This window comes from Petaurus breviceps, unplaced genomic scaffold (genome assembly GCF_028583685.1).
Source record: "Petaurus breviceps papuanus isolate PSGF00001 unplaced genomic scaffold, PetGlider_PUasm1.0 90667, whole genome shotgun sequence".
In the NCBI taxonomy this organism is placed as follows: domain Eukaryota; kingdom Metazoa; phylum Chordata; class Mammalia; order Diprotodontia; family Petauridae; genus Petaurus; species Petaurus breviceps.
In genome coordinates this window covers 685,006-700,054 of record NW_027187302.1, presented here as the reverse complement: position 1 = coordinate 700,054, position 15,049 = coordinate 685,006, and the positions used below count along the sequence as shown (strand labels likewise).

General features: G+C 37.2%; 1 protein-coding gene and 1 pseudogene across 1 annotated transcript in view; both read left to right on the top strand.

Moving 5' to 3' along the window:
* Positions 1–12,997, top strand: part of SNAP91 (synaptosome associated protein 91) — a 162,774-nt gene extending 149,777 nt beyond the window's left edge. Inside the window, exons 25-28 of the mRNA XM_069065077.1 lie at positions 4,399–4,470; positions 4,548–4,652; positions 9,351–9,453; positions 11,530–12,997. Of these exons, the coding sequence (XP_068921178.1) occupies positions 4,399–4,470; positions 4,548–4,652; positions 9,351–9,443 (270 nt within the window). The 3' untranslated portion in view covers positions 9,444–9,453; positions 11,530–12,997. The remainder of the gene's footprint in view (positions 1–4,398; positions 4,471–4,547; positions 4,653–9,350; positions 9,454–11,529) is intronic.
* Positions 10,009–10,381, top strand: LOC138143779 (small nuclear ribonucleoprotein G pseudogene; annotated as a pseudogene).
* Positions 12,998–15,049: the final 2,052 nt, after the last annotated feature.

The window sequence follows — 15,049 nt, the reverse complement described above, 5'->3', positions numbered from 1 at the left end:
CTATGCTGATGTTTCTCAAATCTACCTATACTGCCCTAACCTCTCTACTGACTGCAAGTCTGACATATCTAACTTCTTTTCAGACATATTAAACTCAACATATTCAAAACTAAACTCATTTTTCCCCCTAAACTTTCCTACCTACCTACCTTCCCTATTATCTTTGAGAGCAACACCATTCACCCAGTTCCTGAAGCTTACAACCTAGGAGGCATCCAAGATTCCTCACTATCCCCCCATGTCAAGTCTGTTGTAGTAGTTCAAGTGGGAACCCCCCTTGAACTGGCCTAGCCCACCATTTGTCTGTAATCTCCAGGTATCGTCCAGCAACTTCCCACCCTTAATCACTCATTGACCTCATTAACTCCTCCTGAAGACCCTCCCCAAACTCCTCCTCTAGACCACCCCTAGATTCCTCCCACAACCTTCTGTATATAAGATCCCATCTTGTCTCCATGTCTGTGAGAGTGCCATAGAATAGTGAGAGAGTCATAGAATAGTGAGAGCGCCATACAATGACCTAGCACAGACTTACTCTGTGTCCAGTACAAGCAAACTTTTAATAAACTTTACTTTTCTTTGACTGAGAAGACTTGGGTCGAATTCATTCGGCAGAACCTGACATGTTGGTATTTTGGGGTCTCCAGGGCAACCCAAACCCTCTTTATGGGTAACCTCTTGTATCAACAATGCAATATTCACAATGCCTATGGCAATTATGAATATGCTGATGTGGTTATTAATCACATAATATACCAGGCTCTCTGTGGGGGATAAAGCTAAAACATTTATTAAAATACCAAATAACTGAGTCCCCAAACCAGAAAGTCAAAGCCATCACAGTTGTTATGAAGTTGGCACACGTAGTTAATGTAGTAAACATCCACATTCTCAAGCCTTTAAAACAGAACAGACTACCTCAAGCAAAGGTCCTCCTCTCCCCACTCGTGGCAATTGCTCAGCGTCCAGGAAGCGTGCTCCCAGCAGTTCCAGCCCCCCCCCACAGTTCCAGTCCCTGGCAGTCCTCGGCAGGAGTCCTTAGCAGAAATTCTCTCTGGCTCATAAAAAAGGGGTTCGTGCCTCCGCCTCCACCTTGGCCGCTACTGCTGCTGCTGCCACCACCAGTCACCACAGGAACTCTAGCTTGGCTTCTGCTTCTTCTTGCTCCACCCCTTCCTGCTATGTCAGCAAGTCCAATGGAGCATGGAAGATCTTTAAATCCCATAACCCTTACATTCGGCCCCAAGATCTTTCATGTCCCTTACTTCACAAAAATACATTAGGAATAACTGGTGTCAACAGAATTTTACAACAATATAACAAGGATAGCACACAATAAACACAGAAAACAATATTTTAGGGTGGGGCTTGAGCACAAACTCCCCATCATTCCCCCCCAACAAATGGGGCCCCAAAATCTTATAGTAAGGGGCAAAAGTCTCTTCTTCCATGGCGACTTGCTGCTGAAATCGGACGTAGAGCTGTCCCTGTCCCAGGGGGTCCCATTTGAGAGGTCAGTTTGTAATGTGCTTGATGCCAGGTCCAGGGGTGACACAGCACAGTTGCAGACAGGGGGTGACATCCAGCTTAAGCTATCAGGCATCTACAGGTGGAGGGTACCAAGCCTGCGGAAACAAATCTAGCAAGCAAGGTGAACAGATAAAAAGCCAAGAAGAAGCAAAGAGACAATAGCCAGACTATTGTAGCCTCACTCACCATAGAATATATGAGTTAAGGGTACAATTTTGTAATCATCTTCTCCGGAATGAACAATAGTTACAGTGTTATCCCTCCCATGTGCTATAATCTCTGCAGCCTTTGGAACATCATCTGGCTTCCGTTTTACCAATACTTCAGCTCCCGATTTTATTCTATCAATAGAACCAAATCCTTCAGTTCCTCTGACAGTTATTTTGGAAGGAGGGTCAGTTTTTACAAGTGGTATTGTTTTACAAGGAACGATAATCACTTGAACTATCCTATCATTTTTATGAATCTGTTTGGGCCCTTCACCTAAAATATGGAATGTCACAACAATTTCTCCTTGATAATTAGAATCTATTACTCCAGCCAATACATGTATTCCTTGACCTGCTAATCCTGATTTGGGTAAAATCTGTCCAGAGTGATTTTTAGGGATTCTTATGCATATCCCAGTGGAGATTTTTCTTATTTCTTTTCTGTCCAACCAAAAGTCCTCTAAACAATGTAAATCATACCCCACCAAACCGGGTGTTCCTGGGTTCAGTGCTGGGACATTTGGCCTCAAGGTCCAATACTCAATATTTGGGATCTTATGTGTTTGTTGTTTTCTAATTTGCAGATTTTGGGGTCATCATTCTGGCTAGAGGTGTACTTCCTCCCAATGGTCTATTATTCAAATTAAGTAAAGCCATGAACAAATTATCCTTCCAATGTTGATATGAATTATTGGAACTTAACTTCCTTAACTGTTCTTTCAGTAATCCATTCATTCTTTCAATTAACCTGGATGCTTCTGGATAATATATAATATGGAATATGATATATCCATTCTGTATTGTTTAGTGTACAATGCTTCTTCATTTCATTCCCTTTGAAATGTGACCCATTGTTACTTTGAATCTGTATTGGGGTTCCATAATATAGACTTATGAGATCTAGAGTTTTACAAGAATTTTTCTGAGTTGCATTCTTATAAGGACAAGCCACTAATACACCTGAATAGGTGTCAACACAAGTACATATAAATATGCATCCTTTATTTAGTGGTAGTGGACCAATATAATCTATTTGCCAGATTTGGGCTGGGACTTTTCCTCTTGCTATCTCTCCAGTTGCTACCCAAGGAACAGTTTGCTCCTTTTCCAATTGACATTTATGACATTCTTCTGCTATCTGTGTTAACAGTGGATGAGAGATACTAATACCTCAATCTTGCACCCACTGGTGTGTGTCCTGGACCCCCAAATGGCCTGCTGTTTGGTGGACCCATTTTGCTAATACCAGATCATCAGTTGTTGTCAAAGTACACCTAGACTATTGTATAAAAACCTGCTCATGAGTCTGTCTCCCTCAAGTCTCTCCCCACTCCAATCCCTCCACCATTCAGCCACCAAATGTCAAGTCCAGTCATGTCACTCAGTAAATTCCAGTGACTCCCTATCACCTTCAAGATCAAATACAAAATCCTCTATTCATAGCCCTTCATAATCTAACCCCTTCCTACTTTTGTAATTTTCTTACACCTTATTCTTCACCACATACTACCCTTTGATCCAGTGACACTGGCCTCTTGGCTGTTTCACAAACAAGAACTTCTATCTCTCTCTTCTAGGCATTTTCTCTGGCCATCTGCCATGCCTGGAATGGTCTCCATCTTCATCTCTACCTCCTGGCTTCCCTGGCTTCTTCCAGGTCCCAACTAAAATTCCATTTTCCACAGGAACCTTTCTTAAACCCTTTTAAGTTACATGCCTTTCTTCTTTTAAGTATTTTCTATTTAACTTTAACTTGTTTGTATATATGTTTTCTTTTTGCACCCCCCATTAGGTTGTGAGCTTCTTGAGGGCAGGGACAGCCTTTGCCTTTTTTTTTTATCCCTAGCTCTTAGCACAGTTCCTTGAACATAGTAGGCACTTAATAAATATTTATGCACTGTCTAAATATCAGATTTTAAAATTATCACTAGACAATTTGAATTAGATGACATATGAAAAATGTGGGGAAAAATAAATCTAATAAAACATATTCATATCCCTTAAGAAAAGTTTATGCTTGGTTCACTTCAGTTCCCTAACTTTCTAACTGCTTTTACTTTCTTAGTATCCTATTTTGTGAGATAATTTTTATAATCTGTTATATGTAAATGTTATTCCTAAAATGGGGATTTGATTCTGTCCAGGTACAGAAAGGTCTTCAATAAAAATTCAAAGACATAAAGGTATAATCTAGGCAGAAAAGTAGTTTTAGTAGAGAAAACAGCAAAGTTGGATTGAAGATACAAGAGAAAGCCTTATGATTAAAGGTCAGGCCCAGCATCAGTCTGAGCACACAGGGATCAAAGAAAGAAGAACATTCCTTTTAGAAGCATATATAAATTATAAATATAAAAACATATTTTTAGAAGATATATAAAGTTAAAAGGTTAAAATAAAGTGGGAAGGAGTTGTGCATAAGTGATAAATGTGAGAATGAGAGAGGAGAAAAACACTGGTGAGGAGACAACTACATGTCAGCTGGTAATGTGATGTTGTAACTATCAGAGCATAATGGAGTATCCCTGCCTGCAGTTAAATCTGATATTTAGTGGTGAAGTCTGAGAGACTAAATATAAAATTCATATACTATGAACTCACTCATTTTGAAGTAATATTCTATGAACTTTAAAAAGTGTGTACATATTTTGCATGTTTTTAGCAAGGAACTAGTACAGTTCCTCCTGTTGCTGGTGCACCACCTGTCGGACAGCCAGGCACAGGATTTGGGATGGTAAGAGATCACCTTAATTAAATTTCTCTGCATAATAGATTCACTTTCGTGTTCTGAAGTTTTAAATAATATTTCAGCCTTCTGCTGGAACGGGTGTGCCCATGATGCCACAGCAGCCAGTTATGTTTGCACAACCTATGATGAGGCCACCATTTGGAGCTGCCTCTGTACCTGGTGCACAGGTAAGTTTTTATTATTTTTTAGTGAAATAGTAACATAAAGTTTGAAGAATATTAATTGCCATGCAAACAGCTTAAAAAACATTTACTTTCCCAGATCTCTTCTTAAAACTTCAGTGTAAGGGCAACTTGGCAGCAAGGGTAAGAAGAACATTTGAGGATATTTGGAGAAAAGTGTATAAATGGTATCAGAGTTGCACTTGGTGTAAACCTGGAGTCTCCATTCTTCTCAAAGGGTCAAGATGACTGGGAGCAACAAGGTTGCTAAATTGGAGGTTACACATTAGTATAATGCTATAGAAAAGAGTATTGTCTCTTTGTAGCTCACAATATATGTTCTCTTTATCTACAAAGACAGAATAATACATGACCTTGGAAATTTTTTTTTTTCAAGAGTACATCCATCTTAACTCTCTTTGTCCTTCATGACTGACATTCTGCATTTGCAAAATGTTGAACCAGGATAAGAATAACACTGAAGTTTAATCTATCAACTGCCAATGCAGTATTCACACCACCGATGGTGACTGTAAATGTGCCAGTACAGTGCTCAAATGCAAAATATAACAGACTTTCTATATAGAAAACAGAAGCAAAAAATTTATTGAGACACCAGAAAATTGAATCCCCAAACCATAAAGTCAAATCCATTTTGTTAATATACCATAACAGCACAGAGAGTCACACCATCCTTTAGCCTTCAAATAGGCCACATAGAATCAGTGGGATACATTTTATTGCATCCATCAACAGTGAAAGCTAACAGATTGGTTGTATTATTACCTCCTTGAATATGGTCATCCCTAAAAGTTTGCTGGACAAAATGATTCTGACAAATACCTATAAATTTCAAGCAATTCATGCTATCTACCCATATTCCTCCTAGATCTTCAAATTACCATTATCATTACAAACTAACTAGTACATCCCTAAGTCTTAGCCTTGTTAGCCTCATGTTCCATCCACCAGAGCTGATTGAGGTAAGTAAGTCTTATAGAATTAAATTCATCACTTCTCAGGCCAATACTATGTGCAATTCGTTTGCTAGATGTTGGATATACAAAGACAAAAAAGAAAACAGTTCTTTCTCTCAAGAATCTTATAATTTAATAGGGTATACTACATATACATATGTGTGTGTATTTGGAGAGATCAAAAATTATAATAGCTAGCAAGCATTTATATAGTGCTTACTATGTGCTGGCACTGTGCTGAGAGCTTTACAATTATTATCTCATGTGATCTTCACAACAACCCTGGGAGGTAGGTCTGTTATTATCTCCATTGTACAATTGAGGAAACTGTGGCAGAGTGAGATGTTCTGGAAGTAACATTGCCAAGATCTGGCAACTGATGAGTTCACTGACTAATGGGGAAAAAGAAAAAGTTAACAACAGCTCCAGGGTTGTGAAGCTGAGTGACTAGGATTGTAGAATCCTCAAAAATAAATAGGGAAGTTTAGAGAAGGGGTGGATTTAGGGGAAAATAATGAGTTCTGCTTCGGGCATGTTGAACTTGAGATGTCAGTGGGACATACAGATGTAGACACATGCAGGCAGTTGGTGATTCAGGACTGGGGCTCAGGAGAATGATTAGGACTGAACATATACCTATGGGACTTGTCTGTGTATTGAAGATTCTTAAACCCAAAGAGCAGTGTTAAAAATCAGCAATTAAATTCATCCATAATTGGAGTCAGCAAAGAGGACAGGCAGGAAGAGAGAGCCTTGTCACAGAAGCCAAGAGAGGTGAACAGCTTTCTAGGAGGAGACAGTGTTTAACAGAATCTGAAGTGGCGGAGAGAGGTCAAGGAGATTGAGGATGGAGGAGAAAAGCCACTGAATTTAGCAGCTGAGCTCACTGCTGATCTTGGCAAAAGCAATTCCAATAGTTTGGTTGGGTTAGAGTCCATATTACTAAGAGCTGAGAACTGAGTGGTGATGAGAAAGTGGAGACCTTAGAGTAAATGTCTTTTCTGGGAACTTGGCAGTGAAATGAAGAAGAGATATGAAAATTATATGATAGCTTTAGGGGATGAAAGGATCAAGTGATCTGGTTTTAAGGATGGGGAAGACCTAGGAATGTCTACAGGCAGCAAGAATCAGTGAATAGGAAGAGATTCAAGATGGGAGAGAGAAGGAATAATCAATAGAGCAAAGACCCAAGATGAGATGAGAGGAATTGGTGTGAGAAGCACAAATAGATTTGTCCTGAAGGAGAAAGGGCCAGACTGCAGCAAAAACAGAAAGGATATTTTGAGAGTAAGAAAGGAAGAAATGAGGGAACTCTTTCACCACAAGTGACCCCTAATTTTCTATATAATGGAAAAAAGCAGTCCTATGCTTCATAAAGAGAGATGGAGGGCATGGCATAACGGCTTATAAGGAGAGAGAAGATTTAGAATACACACTAAATGATAATCAAGAAAAAGTAAAGGACTTCCTTACCATCAAATTTAACAAAAAAAATTAGGTTGGTAAGATTCTTCTTATATAGTAAACCTCTATTTCAGGTTTTGCCCTGATTGATGGGAAACTTGAATTGTCTTAAGAACTATTTTCCCTATATCCTAAAAGGAGCAGAAATCTGAGTATAATAGAGAATGATATTAATTGCTGACATATAATACTTAAAAAGATTAAGTGCATTGTTTAAATTATCTCATTCAAATTTCAAAATCTGTCATTAATGCTACAGTATTAACCCTTTTTACAGATGAGAAAATCAAGGCTAAGAGAAGATAAATGACTTGCCCATAGTCACACCAGCCAGTTAGTATTGGAGGCAGAAGTTGAAGCACCTTTCTTCCCTAATATTAGTGTTAACCTCTCTGAGCCGAAGTTCCCTCATCTGTTAAATGGGGATAATAATCCCTTCAATACCTACCTCCCAGGGTTGTTTTGAGGAAAGTACTTTGTAAACATTAATGTGCTATTCAAATGTAAGCTATTATAATTCTAACAACTTAATCTACATCAATACTAGGTCTTTTTTGGTTTCTTTTCCAATTCATTTCAGTTGGTGGAGATTACTTCTCACTTGAAGTTGTTCAACATAAAATGATACATTGAATTTCAATAGACCTTATTGCCTGAGGAACTCTAAACCTAGCTTATATCTTCATGTAAAGATTTTTGAGTTGTCCAAACCTATGATTTCATCAGAATGAGGACTTCCAGTGAGGAAACTCCCTCCAGTGATACAGATTAGCAAATCCTCTCATTTAGAACCTCAGAAGATTGCCTGGGGGCATTAAAAGATTGTCAAACCAACAAGTCAACATGCATTTATTGTGGTTTGTCCACAGTTATATGACTGGTATACCCCAGAGATAGAACATGAATTCAGGTCTTCCTAATTCTAAGACCAGTCTTTTATACCCAGATCCACACTACCTTTCATAAGACATTGTTCCTACTTTAAAATTGGCAAACTGAGAGATAAACTTGGCTGTAATAATTTATCTGAAAAATCTTCTTTCCCCTCAATTAACCCACCTTCCTTGCTTCTCTGAAGCTTTGATTATTTGATATAATGTAAAAGACACATCTAACTCAATTATCCTCATGACAAACATTATAAAACTATACAAATGTCATTTAGCATATTTGTGTTTTACAAACAAGGGCCTTATTTTGTTTTGTTTTTTCTCATTCCTTTTAGCAGAAAAGAAACCAAAAACTGCCAAGTTCCTGAACCCTCATCTGTGGTCCAGGAACATCATAAAAAGATTTACGTAGCATCTGAACTGAAACAGAGTCCAGCTTTTTCTTTCAAATTTTATATAGATATTTACCATAATTAAGAGACATTCATTTTACTATTAATAATCAGATTTACCATCTTCTGTCTTAAAGGCTAAAAAAATAACTGTCCAAGAGATAACGGTAAATTGCATTGAGACATGATTTATCTTGATAAATTTATCCAATTAGAATAAACTTGCTTATTTTTGATTAGCACTAGTTAGTATGAAATCCTAAGTACACTTTACTAATCACTGATAATTAATTCCTAAACAACTTTCGGCAAACTCATTCTTACTTGGGGAAAAATCCATTAAACTTTCTTAGCTTAGTGATAACTAATGTCTTGTGCTTTTTTCTTTTTTGGAGGACAGTTGAGGTTAAGTGACTTGCCCAAGGTCACACAGCTAGTAAGTGTTAAGTGTCTGAGGCTGGATTTGAACTCAGATCCTCCTGATTCCAGGGCCAGTGTTCTCTTCACTGTACCACCTAGCCACCCCACAATAACTAATATCTTAATATAAAAATTCTTTCATGTGAAGAAAGGGGTTTTGACTATACACTTTTGATATGTGTTTGTATATGTCTTATTAAACTAGCCTAGTTGTTAACAGCTTCCCCACAGGAACTGAAGACTTATTCTACCAAAGTCCCAACCCTTATCAATAAAATAAAATAAAATAAAATTTTTCTCAAAACCTGATATTGAAGTGTTTGAAGTTATATAAACTATATATATATTTCCAATCTCAAGTCAGATATTATATTTTGACTAAGTAGAACAAAGTGTTATGGGTCTTGGTTTTTTGTTCTTCTTGTTTTGTTTTTTTGTAAATTTTAGGCATCTAATCTTTTGCAAGTTTGTTCTGTGTAGTAGTTTGTGTTCTACCTAATGCTTGTATATCCCTTTTTGCTTTCTATGCCTTCTTTTTTTGGCTGGCTTTTCTTCCATTAGCTTTCTCCAAGCCCTACACCTGCCACTCAGAGCCCCAAGAAACCTCCAACAAAGGATCCACTAGCAGATCTTAACATCAAGGATTTCTTATAAACAATTTAAGGTATATAATATTGAGCTTTTTTGTGGGTTTGTTTGCAGTAATCACATAGTGTTTAATTATTTCTTGTGTTCAAATCATTACATTTAAATGATGTGGAAAACCGTATAATATTACTGAGAAAGCTAGTAATGCTTAAAACTTAACTAAGACTTTTGGAACTCTTTGTATAATATAATTATACTGCTACAAAAGATTCATGATTCATTGGTGTAGTAGGTCCCTCTGGCTATATAGATCACACCATCTCTATCTTTAGAAGATGGTTTTTAATTGTTGTAATAAAAAATGTCATGGATACCACAACATAACTTTCTAGAATCCAGAGCCATCTTTATGCCATGATGAGGAGGCATTGGAATAGAATCTTGCAAAAGCTGTCAATGAATTATTTAACTTTATTTAATTTAAGTAATAAGAGGGCCATTATCCAGACTTTATACTCCAAGGTTATCTAGGTGAAGCACAAATGACATTTTCCACAAGTTGTTTAAAAAATATGAGTGCCAGAGCAAAGCCAAGGATTGCACAGAGAGGAGGCCAAGGGCTGCCACTGAAGCAAAATAAGCAAACCACACCCGCCCAAGCTAAAAAAAGTTATGGACAAGAAGCTATCATTGAAATTAATGGTGGGAGGCACGTCCAAGGAATTTTGTGGGGGCTTTATAAATCTTGTGATTGATGAATGTGTAGAGATGGCACCAGGTGGACAACAGAACAGTATTGGTAATCAGAGGAAACAGTATCATCATGTTAGAGGCCTTGGAAGGAGTATAAGGCATGAAGAATTGTTGATGCCTTGGGTCTCCACTTATCCTTAACATTCCCAAGAGCTTCTCCTTTTTTTCTTTTGATAGATAAAATTAGTCGTATGTTCTTTGTTTAACTTTTTGAAAATAAACTTTTTGTAAGATGAAAAAAAATATGAGTGCTTTGATCACACATTTGGCTTAGGAATTATAGAAAGTTAAAACTTAAAATGTTATAATTAGGAAATATATTTTATTCTAAAAATATATTTAACTATTTGGATTTTAAGTAATCTTATTTTCATCTTATCAATCATAATTTAAAAATCCCCCCCTTAAATCTCTTCAAGAACATTTATATCATTGTTTAAAATTATATCTTAAGAAAAATTAATGGTGGGCATTTGTACTAAGGGAAACTAAGGAAAAAAAATTGTTTTGAAAATGTTTATTTCTATGTTGTAAATTTTCAAGGGTTGGGGGGTCTTCTGGTTTATATTTTCATGTACTCACATTTCCTTATTTGGAGTCTCAGCTGTGTACCTAAATTCATCAATCAGTTGGTAAAATAATAACCAGATTTGCTGCCGTTAGTACTCAGGTATCATTTTTCTCCAGTTCCCTCTGCCTTCATGTGGTCTGGATTGGACTGGAGCAAAAGGGAGGCACTGAAGACAGCTTACACTCCTATTCAAAGGTTTAAGAAGAGGTGCACCAAGATTGATATTGCCTCCCTTTATAACACCATTACTTCTCACAGGCCTTTTTTCACATTGAGATTTAATGCAATGACTCACTATATTCTCTTCTTTGTCACTTGACTTAGTTCATAGCTCCTTTTTACAATAAAACAGAATAGAGTAGGAGAGGCAGTTGTATGATAGTGCCTTTTTAAATAGCTGTACTTAATTTTAAAAGTAAAATTCAAAACTAAGCTAAATAATCATCTAAGATCTTCAAGTAACTGATATTTGAAAGTTTCCCCAGTGTATTTTCTGAAGAAGTTTTTTCATCCCACTTGTGATTGTTTTTCTGCTCATTATAATTAAGAACATGTACTGATGGAGCTTTGGAGAGGGACAGGGAGAAATTTTCAGTGATACATAAGTTCAAAGGAAAATTCAGGCTTTATTCTCCATCTGCAAAATGTGAGGTGATGAACCTCCAAGGTTTTTTCTAGCTCTTAATCAATGATCTAAGAAAAATTTAGATTTTGGTTTAGGCATATTGATGTGAGACTTTGAAGAAATTTAAAATAAATCTGAGGTGTACTTTGGAAGATAATTTTACATTCTACTTTCTAATTGAAGTATTTTTTTTGTCTCCACAGCTGCAGTTCTTGTGACTGAATAAGGGGGGGACAGTGAGTTTGGAGACTACAAATAAGTTTGATGCTCAGAGTTTCAAAGTGAGCCACCAGTACCAAACCCAGTGCTACTTCATATCTTCTCTTCCAAAACGTGTAGCCCAGCTGTGAAAGTGAACATTAGGAATGTGTACTACCTTAGCTGTTATCCCAACTCTCTCACTTTTAGTGTATTGGGGTTATTTGTGTGTTTTGCAATTTAGACAATGGATGTATGTTTCTGATGCCTTTAGTGCTTTTCTGAACCTCCTGTGGGACAGATTATGCAGCTGTTGTATGGTGAGCTGTTTGGAGCGATGTGTCTGTGTTTTTTGAAGGTTTCAATGTATATAACTTTTGGACAAACCCTAAAACTTTCTTCATAAGTTCTGTTTTCTTCTGTATCTCTGTTACAAGGCATATGAGATAATATCAGACAATAAGGAAAAAACACTCTTAAATATACAAAACCCTTTTTTTGGTGTGGAGTACATTTTTCCAATCACAGGAATTTCAATTGTTGTGAGAAATGTTTATTTTTGTGGCACTGTATATGTTGAGAAATATTATTTAAAGGAATATAAAGGTTAACTTCCATAATAAACACTTCTCCTTGAAGCTACCTTACCAAGAATGAAGAATCATATTGGAAAGAATACCATATGTATCATTGTTATATTTTAAAATAATATATTTTAATTATATTTGACAAGTTTTGCATCTAAATTGGCTTATTTATCCAGTTTTGCTTAAAAGCACTGAAGAATAAATAAATGGTCAGTTTCTCCTCATGTAGTTGAAAAAAAGTAACCATAATTGTACACTCTCATAAGGGGTTTAAAATTGTTGTGGAGGCACTCTGGTATATAGGTAGTCAGAATATTACTGCAAAGATTGTTATTTTTACTTCACCTTTTAGTGTACATCTGTTTAGTAGTTGTGTGTGTGTGTGCGTGTGTGTGTCTGTGTATCATAGACTAATGTTTCTCCATTCCTAAAATGAGCTCTAAGTAGGGTTTTTTTTGTACCATTTATAATTAGGATTTAAACTAATTCAATGAATATGCTCTTTCACTGTACATATTGTATTTTCCCCTTTTCATTTTTTTTTTCCATACTGTTTGTGCTGATGGCTTGGCTGAAGATTTCAGTGCAGAAATGAGGTCACTGTTGATCAGTGTTACAAGTGGCTTGGCAGCTCTTTGTGAAAGCATATTGGGTTGGAAAGATATTCACCTAAGTCTTTCAAATTATTTAATCGATGTATGGTACCATTTACAAGTGGTTGTATCTGAATTTACTGTGGGGATAGCATACACTGTAATGGGGGAAAAATAACATGAAGCTAATTTCAAAATGGCTTTTCTTTGTATTTTGGTTTAAAAACCCAGTGCATGTATGTATGCCCTCTGAGATGCAATAAACACCTTGAACAAAGAAAATGCAAATAGAATTCATGTTTCTTTTGTTTTATTGGGGGGGAGGTGACATAGGGAGAGACTGTTGCAAATTGAACTGTAACTGCTGGAATTGAGTTTAGGAACAGCTAGAAGTACAATTTGACTGGAATATAGAATGTGTGGAGGATGATATATGAAGTAAGTCTAGGATGGAGATGGGGGGTCAAGAATGTGGATGGCTTTAAATGCCAGGCTAAGGAGGTAGTGTTTATCACAGAGGCAACAGTGAGTTTCAGAAGATTTTTTTGTAGGGGAGTTATGCTGTTTTAGGCATATTAATTTGGCAACCCAATTGGAAAGGAAAGACTTAAAGCAGGTAGACCAATTAAAAGACTACTGCAATAGTGCAGGTGAGAAATGATGGAGACCTGAACTAAGGTAGTATATTTTGGTAGAGATGAAGATACTGCAAGGCATATTATGGTGCCTATTAAGCAATGTGTATCTGGCAATTGATTGGACATGGAGGTTGGGGGAGGTACAAGAGAGAGAAGATTCAAGAATGACCCCAATGTTATAAACCAGGGTAACTTAAAGGATGTTGGTTTACTCTGTAGAAATAGGGAAATTAGGAGGAAAAAAAGAATGAGTTCCATTATGGAAGTGCAGAGTTTGAGACACCATCTAGGTATAGATATATAGAAAGCCATTGGTTACATGTAACAAGAGTGGACCCAATACGTGTAGTGAGGCCCCTATGTAGCAAGGTTTGTAGTTGAGTGGCTTGAAGGGAGGCAGAATGAACATCCCTAGCCTCTTCTCCCCTCACCCTTCTCCAAGGGAAATTTGTCAGATAAAGGAGCAGGGAGTTGGGGGCAGAAGTCACTCTGCTCTCCTCAGAGGGAGGGGAGACTGGGCTAAAATTATATCAGCTCCCTTAAATATTATTAGTCTAGTGGATAGGATCAGGTTCAATCTAACTTTTGATTACTTTGTCATTATTGGAAGAATGGGACACTAAGCTCTATACCCAAGGCTTGATCCCTTTCCCACCAAATACCATTTCCATAATGAACACAGTAAATAGGAAAGAAAGCCATTTATCCAATTCATAGCAAAACAGAAATCAAAGAAGGTATACGTATGAGAATATGTACCAGACAATACAAAATGAAAGCACTCTCCCACTGGGAACTCAAACAAGAAAGTGTCCTTGATTTCACCCAAGGGAGAAACTCCCTGAAGTCTCTAGTTTAGCAAGCTAGGGGTTGGGACATGATGGAGAGTGCCAGTTCTTCTCATTTTTGCCAGAGTATTTTCCTTCAGCAACCTGAAAAGGGGTTGGCCTCTTCCAATTTCTTTCTTGAAGCTAGAAGCCAGAAACACCTGAAAGGATTCAAACCTCAGAGTCCTGCCGAAGACTGACTGAGAACTGAAGCTCTCTTGGGCTCTTACCAACTTTGCCTCTCACTTGGGGCAAGCATTTATCTCTGATAAGGAGAGAATCCCATACCAATAAGCTTTGGGACAGGAATTAAATACATGTAACAGGAGTTCGGGAAAGACTAAAACATCATACAGGTTTGGAAATGATGTGTATGCACACTGTTGAACTCAGGAGATCACTATGAAAGTACAGAGAAAAATGCCTGGAATAGATGCTCAGTGGGACACCCAGAGTTGGTAGAGAAGAGAGGAATATTGATCGAACAAAGGAAACTGAGTGATCAAACAGATGAAAAGGAGAAAGAAGTCCAAGAGAGAATGGATGATGATTATAATAAACTGCGGAGAAGGGTCAAATACCATAGACCACTGAATTTAGCATTTAAATCATTGTTAGCCTTGGAGTGAGTTTCAGTAGAATAATGGGTTTGGGAAAAGAATTGCAATGTATTGAGAAATAAGGAAATGAAGGGAATAAGTATAATTGACTTTAGGAGACTGGCTATGAAGGGTGTTAATTTCAGGGGATGGCAGAATAAATGAAGTGAAGGCTTTAGAAATCGAAGGACAACAGCTGTTTGAGTATCGTTGTAGAAATGCAACACAAAGATTGTCTGCTACAGCTAGCTAGATGGATAGAATGCTAAGTGGGGAGTGGA